Here is a 10,535-nt window from a genome sequence, read left to right on the forward strand (position 1 = left end):
AGCAGTGTTTTTGTACTCATCACCCATTGTGAGATGCACAACTCACAGATACCAAAAACTGAATAACTCAATACTAAATAACGGAACAGAAGACATACTAGGTTAGACATCGAATCTGTTTAGAATTATGTGCCAGAAAAAGCTCTGTGTCAGCTCCTTGAGAAGGAAATGTTAGAAACCTTGCAGTAAATGTGTATGAAATACAGAAAGCATCTTTGTGCAGGACATCAAAATCCCTTTGTCCCAAGGCAGGGTCACCTGTAGCTAAGTTGTTCCTTTAAAGTTTGTCTAACCTCATCTTTAAAACCTCTGATGATAGACACTCCACAGCATCCGAGGCAACTCACTTTAGTAGAGATTATTTCTGTTCCCTGGTAAGCAGAGTGCAGTCGAAGAAACTAATCCAGAAATAAAAGGATAAGCATTAAAAGAGCAGTGGAAAGTAATTTAAATTCAATATATTTTTATTCTTTGTAAATACAATGAGTACAACTTTTTAACTTCACAAATCAGTTAATCCACTTTGTACAGGAAAAGTTTTACTCATTCTATGATAGTCCAAGTGCTGATTTTTCTCAGTGCTAGTTTCTAATAACAAATCAAATTTTGAAAAGTACAGCAGCTATCTTTAAATGTTTTTCCTACATGTTTCATACATCAAATAAGCAGCTTATAATGTTTTTGTGTGTGAGAGGGTGTAGGCGAACAAGGCTTCAAAATTAGAACCTGGAGTTTTCTAAGAAGGCATTGGAGACTTTGGGAAATTGTTAGCATTGTATCAGTCAACCACCTTTATTTCTTTGAAATAAAATCCCTTCCGTTGATTTCTTTAGAGTCATTTCACTTCTCTGCACATCTCATTGACAAAGAGTTTGGCCACCGTTGCCTTTGGTTTCAGCACTGTGCCAACGGGACAGCCAGCAGGTCACTGAAGCGGTCATCTCCATTGGATTTGGTTTTGCTGTTTTAGTCTTCCTTTCTTGACTCGGACTTTTTTTCGGGGGTGTGTTTGGGTGGGTGCTTGTGTGTGTAAGAAGAAGGGAAGGTCGGGGAGGAGGTGTGTAAAGCTCTTCTGTCTTGAGATGTTAACCAAACAACGTCCGGTGACGCTGCGTCAAGGATCACCAGCTCATTTTGCAGGAAGAATGGAACTGCTGTCATAAGCTACTTTTTAATCAGTTCTGAAGGCCACTTCATGATGTATTAGAGCAGAAGCAATGTTTTGGTAACCTGGTCTTAAACGTTGCCTACCGTATTAAAACATTTTACCAACATAGGCTACTTTTAAAACAGTTCTGAAGGCCACCACATCTCGCGTTACAACAGAAGCCAAGTTTGGTCACCCAGTTCCAAATACCGAACAAACTAAAGTACCTTCTTTCACATTTTGTCTCGGATCTGCCAGTTAAATGAGAGAATAGCGGAGTCTTTGTTAACTATGACTGGCATCTGAATTGCCTCCATCCTGTACTCACAGGAAAAGCAGCCAAATTCCAACCACTTTCACTTTTTCTGTAGAACAAAGCTGTCTCTCCATGATCTAAATCGCTGTGTTCAGAGCAGCAGAATCATATCTACTGGGGTATTTTTTGTCAATGAGTTTAAAGGCTAAACATTCCCAGGCTTATGCTTCCTGTAGATTTTGTTAGTTGAGGCTTATTCTCCATAGATAAAAGTTCTTCTCAAACTGTCCGTCCTGATTGTTTATTTTAAGGTAATTTATATGTCACTGGATTTGTACATATCTGAAAGCAGTCTTGTAATTGGTACATTCCCAATGGTCTTTTTGAAAAACACTTCTTCTATTGTAGATGGACTAATCGAACGTAAAGCTGGTAAAAGCAATAAAAGTTTTCCAAAACGACAGGGTTGTGTGGGGTACCTGGGAAACAGAGAGAGGAAAAAAGTGTTATTGAAGTTTTTAGATATTTTTTCCAAATAAAATCTTTTACTTTGTAGAAAAAAACAACATCCAGCAAATTGCACAGATGGGCGCTACCTGTGCTAAAACCCTATTTTGTACTCACATGAGCCAGAAGGCTGACCCCAAGGAAAACTCTCTTAATGGAGGTTAGCAGAATATAGACCAAGGTTTCTGAGTTTTGATTAGCTCCTTTGTTTATTCCCTCAGAGCAGAAGCAATACAGAGGCAGGATCTGCCCTGGTTTGTCTCTCACACAACAACTATGTTCTTGATGCAGTTCAGGGAAGAGCTTGACCTATAATAAATACCCTGTCATTTAAAGTGCAATTTAAACCTAGCCGGATTGTCATGGTAATCATTTTGCCTCCTTCTGGTTGCCTTACACATTTAATAACAATTGACATTTAGAAAGAAATTTTTTGATTAAAGAAGCTGTGTTTTGTCCCCAGGTAATGTATTTGCGTAATAAGATTTTCCATTCTTTCTCCCAGCTTTTGAAACCAACACAACACAGGGTATGGAGTCTAGTTGTGCTTACACTGACTTTACGTCAGTGTGATTCTCAAGCCTCTGCATTGTAGTGGTCTCCCTAAAAGAAGGAACAGGTCATGGAGAAACATCCTGCTCCCCCAGCTGGCCCTCCCTCGTGTCCTACTGAGAGTGACTCCACCGAGATCAAGAGGCTGATACTACTGTCACACTGACAGGATGGTAAATTCAAGACTGAGGATGAAACACGAGCTGAAAACCTTATCCCATTGGAGTCAGTGCGACAGTTCTGTTAGTGGAGCCAGGGTTTCTCCCTTTCTAGAAAAGCTGCCTAAACTTTGATACCCTGAAATGGGAGTTTGAGCTTGTTAGACTTGGTTTACACAGCTAGGTTTTGCTCAGAATATAGGCAGCCTTTCACTGCATTTGTTTCTTTGAGAAAGGTTATCTTTTACCAAAGATACTCTTCAGGCCAGTAGTTAAATATTTCCAGTGATGCAGAAATGGGATGGAAAAGTTGACATGCCTGGAATGAAAAATGTGACTATGTAAAAAAATGTGAAAACCATCTTTCCCTGACTTTTCTCTCCAAGAAGCCCTGGCCCACTGAGTCTCCAGGGAGCAATCTTCATTGGAAAGGCTTCCCATGAGAAAGGGAACAGGTAGCTATGCGGTGGTTATTCTTTTTGCTTTGAACTAGCCATAACTGGACAGTATTTGCCTTTTTGCTCATGTCCCCAGGGCAGGCCATTGCCTTTAGTCCAAACAGAAGTGCTTCAAAGACCACTGCTGCCTAATCTCTGATGTGGAGTTGGCTTCTGCTATAGCTATTAGAGGAGATCAAAGTTTCAGAAGGAAAAGATGGCAAAAAGCTGCCTCTTCACCATTCCACCTGCCACTGTGTTAGCCTCATGGAGCTCCACTGCAGCTAACGGACTGAGGCATGGACTTCCCAAGACCTCTCACAGCTCTCCCCAGTCCTGAACCGCCCAAGCAGCTGGTGCAGAAGGCGTTAGGTGCATTCTTCTGGCCTCTCTGCTGTCCCCCGACTCCAAAGTGGTCCATAGCAGGAGGCTGCTAGCCTGTTCTCAGCCAGCTGTTACAGAGCATGGGTTTGCATTTTGCACAGTATATTTCACCCATTCCCGAGTTTACCTCCATATACTTCATGGGATGACAGCTGCAACTTTTACAGCAATTTCTAAGATTTCTGTACCCAATGAGACTTATACTGGATGAGACAGGTAATCTTTTCTTCCTAAAACAATGATTCTCATCACCCTGCTCTGGCACAAAAATAGGATTCACAAGTTGTGGGTTTTTCAGTTCAACCCGAACACAGACTTTGGATAGCATCTCAGAAGAGCTATTTAGCTTCCTCCTGTCTCAATTTCCTTGTCTACAAAATGGGGGAAATGACATGGGGAAGAGCGTTGGAGATCTTGGGTGAAAAGCACTTACACTGCTGCGGGGTGAGATGTTGAGTGTCACTATTGGCATTGCTTAATAGAATAAAATGTAGAGAAAACCTAGCCTTCTGAAACGCAAAATGCTCCACAGCAGTATCACTTCACAAAGGAAGATACCGCCTTTTACCGTTTTCCATTTGTCTGAATAAATCCCATCTTCCTCATTTCATTGGGAAATGCCAAATCCCAGCAGGCTGGAAGTCAATTTGTACTGGCTGTAAAAGCCTGGTCCCCACGGCAGTCAGTGGAAATGTCACCTTCGCTACAGCCAGAGTAGGATTTAGCCCCTACGCCTGCAGGAAGGACTCAAAGGAGGCGCTGCTCACCTACCTGGTGTGAATGTAGCTGTTCAGGGTGAGCTGGGCTTCGTCCTGGAGGGCGGCTATCGCGGCAGCGTTTCGGAAGCTCCTCAGCTCAGAGCCACTGTGTGTCGGCACTGGAAAGCAGATCAGTTACTAGTTCAGCGTGGGTCAAAACAGTTCAGCTGATGCTATCCGTGGGACTTAAGCATTCCCATTAGTCCCCCAGCACTCCATTGTCAGCCTTTAAAAATATGGCACTTACTACTGGAATTTGATTCCAGGAGACCTGTTGGATGATGCAGTGCTACGTCTGGTTTAAAACATAATTTTGGCTTTAAAGTAGCAGCCTCAAAGCTATCAGGACAGACTAGCAAGAGATTATTTCTGCTTACCAGCTTTAAAAGTGACAATGCATTTGAGACAGGCAAATTCAGTAGCATCTAGCCGGAGTTGTCTAAATCTAGCCACAACCTCCTGTAAAGCCTGTATTTCTGAAATAATTTTATTCAGCTTCTGAGAATCTGTATTGTCACCGTTCATGCCTGAAAGAGAAACAGAAACAGATGAAATAAATAATATTAAAGGCATTTGCTTTATTTTATATTGATTTCTGACAAAATCCTGTGTATCAATATCCATTCTATTGTCACACTTGTCTATCTGGTTCCATGTAAACTGACTATATTGTATGAAAGTTAATATAAAATCTTCTCTTGGATGATAACAAACACAGTAATTTGCATTTAAATGACAATGCAAGCAGTCATGAATACAACAAAACAACATTATTTGCATTTAAATATAGATTTATAAATGACAGGTATGCTCCATTGTTCAGTAGGAATTTGTTATTCTTTACATGTTGGTCTTTTTTCAGTAATGTATTTTTATGGTAATTTTTGTAACAAAGTCATTAAATTGTGCAATTCTTACCAGATACAGCCAGTAGAGTGTTAGCATCAACTGGAATGGCCCATTGTGCTATTCCTAGAACAAACAGTTCTCTCCAAGCATCTTCCAAAAGCATCAGCTGTCATACAATAGATGTACAATATAACATAGTGTATAATTTATAGATTTATAAACAATTTAAATATGTAAATTTCTGTTATTTTAAAAACTACTTTAAATGCTTGTCATGGTATTTTCCCCACAGAATTCATTAGCTCTTCTCTTAGCTTTTTGAGAAGGTGTCTAGAAATAAGTCCATGCATTGTAGCAAAACACTTGGTGTTGGCTCCCTGTGCACTGTGTTGGACACCAAAAGGGAGCAGAAAGAGAAAGGGGAGTGAGAGCTCCTGCCCCAAAGAGCTCACACATAACAGGAGCACTTGCCTATGTTTTTCAGCCTGACTCCTATCAGCATGGACTCTCCTCTCCGTGGCCATGTAGGGCTGTCCTAGAGCAAGTTGGAAGGGTGCTTTCCTATTGCTCTCTAGGGACTACCCTCCTTTCCTTCGTGAAGGCAGGATTTCTGAAGAAAAGCCTGGAATTGCATCACGGGGTAAGGAACACTGCTATAGATCACATATGTATGTTTAACCCCTTCCTTACTAAGGAAGTCTTCAGCTCTTTCAAGCATAGCATCTACACACACGTACAGTTTCTCAGTGCCACCTATTTTCCTGCTTTTTGCCTAAAATGACTCAGAAATTCTAGTCAGTCAAAGCTGTTTCCTTTCGGAGAGCCTGAGAAGCAGGGCTGGGGAAGCCTTCGACAGAGGGAGGAGAAACTTAAATACAGCAACATGCCTCGTGTTTTCAGCTCTTCCTAACAGCACAAAGTGAAGTCACCTAGACAGTGGGCTCTGAACTTAGCATGCCAGCAGCAGCTAAGCTGACAGCACTGCTAGTCCTCTGCAATTTTTGTGCATCGTCTGGCTTTATGGATGATGTGCTTTTTTTGGAAGCAATGCCATTGATTTCCGTGGAGAGGCACTGGTGCATCTGAGGAGACATGACTCCTGATAATGCAGAGCCAGGACAGAAATATTTAGTCTTGAGAGCATCTATGGATTGCTGGCCCGGATCAGCTCTTAGGAGGGGTTTGGAGGGCTCCAGTTCAGCTGAAATTCATTAGTTCCCTGGCCCAGCCTAAAGGACATGCTGTGGTGCATACAGATTGCTGGGACATCACATTTCTTGGTAGGGTGGGAGAGATTTCGAGGGCTGAGAATTGTAACGGACTCACAAGGGGGTCATCTGGTGGCTCCATGCAGTGAAAACAGATTGCACAGAACATGCAGCAAAAAAGCAAACCACATTAATATTTCTGTGGCCCCTGAAAGTATCAGCAGCTTCTCATCTTAGGAAGATAGGAAGGAGGGTATGTTAGAAAGGTTATGAAAAAGGAAGAACAAACTAAAAAAATAAAAATAAAACCACATCATACCAAATGAATTATTATCTCCTTGGAATCAGATATAAGGAAGATATCGATGGCAGAGAAAGCATGCACTAAAACTGAATCCTTTATCCATGTGCTAGCACCTAACAGTATTAAGACTTTTAAACCACCCTGTTCTGATCAAAATGGAAGAGCTCTCAGAGTCTCATCGCTACAGGCTTATGCCCGTTTTGTGCCTTTTTGTGCTATGTGCTTTGCAGAACTTCTGCATAACTTGGCTAAGGAAATTGTGACAGGAAAGTATTTCTGTCTCTGTTTACATGTAATTACTGTTTGAAATAATTTAATTGGATTTTACAACACTAGAAGCTGCCCAGATTTTTGTAGGAAATGTGGGGGGAGTCCAGGCACAACACCAGCCTCAGCTCTGGTCTGAGAGCAGCTGAACCTGCCTGCAAGTCTTCCCCTCCTCCAGATAATCCTGACGGATATACAGGTTTCTGGATGACATAGGAAATGATTTGCCAACCTTTCATTTGCTTTTGTAAAACTTTTTTTGTCATTCATTCATGCAGATACAATGGTAGGGAATGGTGGTTCCTGGAAGATATCAATTTCATATGTTCTTTCTCCCCAGGCGTTTAAAGTCAGAGGACTTTAGAAATAAGAGACTGTCCCAATAGCTGAAGCTTTCTTCATGCCTATGCATAAGTCTGTAAAACCACCAATTAAAATAATTCATGCTGAAGTCATACTCAGCCCTCCTTCTTCAAAGAAACGAGAAATACCAGGCTTTCTGAAGGACCGGTTTTTGCTCCTAAATCAATCCCATCCTGTTGTCGTGACCTTCTCTCGGTGACTTGCATTGGGCCAACCTCTCTGAGGGACAGGCTGGGCAGGTGTGCGGGAGCGACACAGCCATCCGCAGGCTTGTGTTTTGTCAGCAAATTGGCTTCTGCTTATTTCCTTGCCTTTGAGACGAAACAGAGTCCTGGAATCACAATGTCCTTGCCTTTTCAGAAGAGCACGAAACAAAAGCAAAATCCAGGAGAAGGTTTTTAGGCTCTACTCGAGCAGATGTCAGGGATACAAAAAGAGAAATTCAGACGTTTACAGCTGGGCCATTGTCAAATTAAATAGTGCAGTGGCAGTGTTATAAAAATCAACTGTCTGATTATTCACGAAATAAGGTGATTAAAATCAGAGTTGTTTCTTCTCCAGCTCTCCTGAATGTGACGGGGGAATCACGTGGAAAAAGGCCCGTGTCAGAGCTTCAGAGCAGAGCAGCTCCGAAAGTCGGCTAGCGGTGAGGTCCAGTGAGTAAAGGTGATGTTGAGGAGAGGCTGGGATTTTAACATGTGAGTAATTCACTAAGGGGAGCCCCTGGAAGTGGACCAGGCAGTGGGTCACTTAAAGACAAGGGGAGCACTCTGCTATCTATGGCAGGTGAGCAGGCCTTGCTCTTTGAGGTGCATTTGTCACGTGCAGTGGAGACTTCTCGTGCTCCCAAATCCTGCTGTCTCCCTGCTCTCCACACAAACAGAGGTGACTTTTGGGAAATGCATCCTTATTATGCTGAATGAGGCCTCCTCCTTTGCTTCTTCAGCTTCCTGTGGACACTGTTGGTTGCTGTGGACATGGCTGGCCTAGAGATGGATCCGGCCCCTTCCCGTGCCCAGAGGCCCTGCTGAAGCAGCACCCTGGCTGCTTCTTCTTGATGTCGGGGCCTGTTTCTTCAGCTGCTTCACGTGGCAGATCCGGCGCTTCATAGGAGCAACAGCAGCGGGAGACAGCAGTAGAAAGCAGCGTGCTGATCTGGGGCTGCTGCCTTCCTAAAGGTGGCTGCCTAAGGCCTGTGTAACCCCTGGGCCTACCCCATCCCTCCCCTCAGCTGGAGCTGAGTGGAGTCTAATCTGTCCTCGTTTGTCTACCCTAATGACAGGGATTTCAAAATGGGGGTCTGGTGCTAGAAAAAGGACTGTTCAATATACCTTATGCCTTAGTTAGAAACCCCTCTTGGTTTCCTAAGAAGTTCTTTCCTTCTGTTCAGAATCTGTATTTGCATATGAACCACAACCTTCCCCCCTGGAACCTAACTGGTTCCTCTGATGACTGGTGTATGTGACACCTAAGGCACAACATCTCTAGTTACCATTTTGTGAAATTAGCTCAGCCGTATCAAAGTGTTAGGTATCTTTTTTTTTTGATTGGAGCTTTGCGTAGATTTCCCCCCTTCCATTTTGTAATTATCTGATTACTTTTTTAAAATTAGTGCGTTTTACAAGGCACACAGAGTCCTCATCAAGAATCAAGTCATTAAGAAATTGCTTCAGCTCATACGGTTCACATGTGATTTACTTGAGGCAAAGGCAAATTGTCATAGAGGAAAACAAGACAAATTAGGGAAGATTTTAATTAACAGTGAAAAATATTGGGGGCTGGCCAAATTTTGCTTCCACTATATTGGAGTAATTGTAATGTAAGTTCACTGAAACCAACGTGAACAAGAAAAAAATGTTGACTAGGTGAAAAATTATGTGGAGAGGAGAGGAGAGGAGAGGAGAGGAGAGGAGAGGAGAGGAGAGGAGAGGAGAGGAGAGGAGAGGAGAGGAGAGGAGAGGAGAGGAGAGGAGAGGAGAGGAGAGGAGAGGAGAGGAGAGGAGAGGAGAGGAGAGGAGAGGAGAGGAGAGGAGAGGAGAGGAGAGGAGAGGAGAGGAGAGGTGTGAGGGAGGGAATGATCTTCAGAAATCACCTCACTCATATCCTGGTCTGTATGCTTAACTAAGCAAATCTCACTGAGAAAATAAGATATTGTCTCCCATTTTATGGTAGAAAAAGTTGAGCCACAAGTAATTTCTAAATTAGCATCTGTTTTTTTTTTGTTTGTTTTCTGTTTTTTGTTTTATTTTTAGAGACAGACTGGATCTCTGCCCCGAACTTCAGAGCTGTTTAGGTCCATGACAGATATAAAGGTCCAGGTCTGAAGGTTCAGGACCCAACCTGTGCTCTGAGCCTTCTGTATCAGGCAGGCCCGACTGATGCCACTCCATCTGTAGGTGCCTTACCTGGTCTTGTAGGGACAAGGTGGAGAAGGCTGGGACGCTCTTGGCCCACTTGATGCTCATGAACAGAAGTCTGGCTGCTGACTCACAGACAGATTCGGTGGCCACTTCATAGAGATACATGGGGGTGCCATTGACTTCGTGTGGATACTAATGTCAAAAGCAAAATAAAGCAACATCATACAATGTCACCAAGGCAGCCTGATCATCCTCTCCCATACAGCTGCTGTTCAGCGAATCACGCTCGTGCCCCATACACGATGTGCACTCTCTTGTTCTGCAACCAGATGGCATTGCTTTCAGCGGGCCCCCTCCACACCACTCTGAGCTGCTCGTCTGTGGATGGGCTGCACTACAGGAACAGTTCACCGGAGGGTGTTGAAGGGGAAAAGAAATTACTACATCAGGGAAAAAACTATTCAATACGGTGTCATCCTTTCCCTGTTACAGAGCGGCAGCCTCTGGTGGAAGAGTTACAAGAATGTGAGTTTGATTAAGGATTTATATTTTATAATCTGTGCTTCAGAGGCTGCTTCAGCAGCCCAGTGTCGCACAGCAGAGCAGTGAGCACACGTGGAGCCTCACCCTTTGTCTAGCTCCCTGACTGCAACAGGCTGTAAGCAGATGCATGGAGCTAACCATACCCACCTACAGCACTTGCAGGACTGGAACGGAGTTACATTTTCAAGCATGTAGTATGTTTACTAGCTAAATAATTTCTGATTCAGCATTTTTCAAATTATAATTTAAAACTATATGTGATGATCGTGTTCATGACACCAAGCTACCAACTGGAAATGCAGAACTATTTAAGTGGTCTGCTGTCCAATTTTCTAGGTGCTGGAAATATGCAAAATGTCATTGCAAATGGCTTGACGAAGATTCCCTGGTGGCTCATTCCTGTGCAGCTGAGGCCGTGCAGGCTGCTTAGGAAATGTCACAG

At 43.2% G+C, this 10,535-nt stretch overlaps 1 protein-coding gene across 1 annotated transcript in view; it reads right to left on the minus strand.

Moving 5' to 3' along the window:
* Positions 1 to 1,661: 1,661 nt before the first annotated feature.
* NR2E1 (nuclear receptor subfamily 2 group E member 1) overlaps positions 1,662 to 10,535 on the minus strand; it is a 15,879-nt gene continuing 7,005 nt past the window's right edge. The window contains exons 5-9 of the mRNA XM_066994437.1: positions 9,596 to 9,742; positions 5,118 to 5,214; positions 4,577 to 4,726; positions 4,213 to 4,318; positions 1,662 to 1,882 (exon numbers count right to left, since the gene is read on the minus strand). Of these exons, the coding sequence (XP_066850538.1) occupies positions 1,720 to 1,882; positions 4,213 to 4,318; positions 4,577 to 4,726; positions 5,118 to 5,214; positions 9,596 to 9,742 (663 nt within the window). The 3' untranslated portion in view covers positions 1,662 to 1,719. The remainder of the gene's footprint in view (positions 1,883 to 4,212; positions 4,319 to 4,576; positions 4,727 to 5,117; positions 5,215 to 9,595; positions 9,743 to 10,535) is intronic.

The sequence above is a fragment of the Anser cygnoides genome, chromosome 3 (genome assembly GCF_040182565.1).
Source record: "Anser cygnoides isolate HZ-2024a breed goose chromosome 3, Taihu_goose_T2T_genome, whole genome shotgun sequence".
NCBI lineage: Eukaryota > Metazoa > Chordata > Aves > Anseriformes > Anatidae > Anser > Anser cygnoides.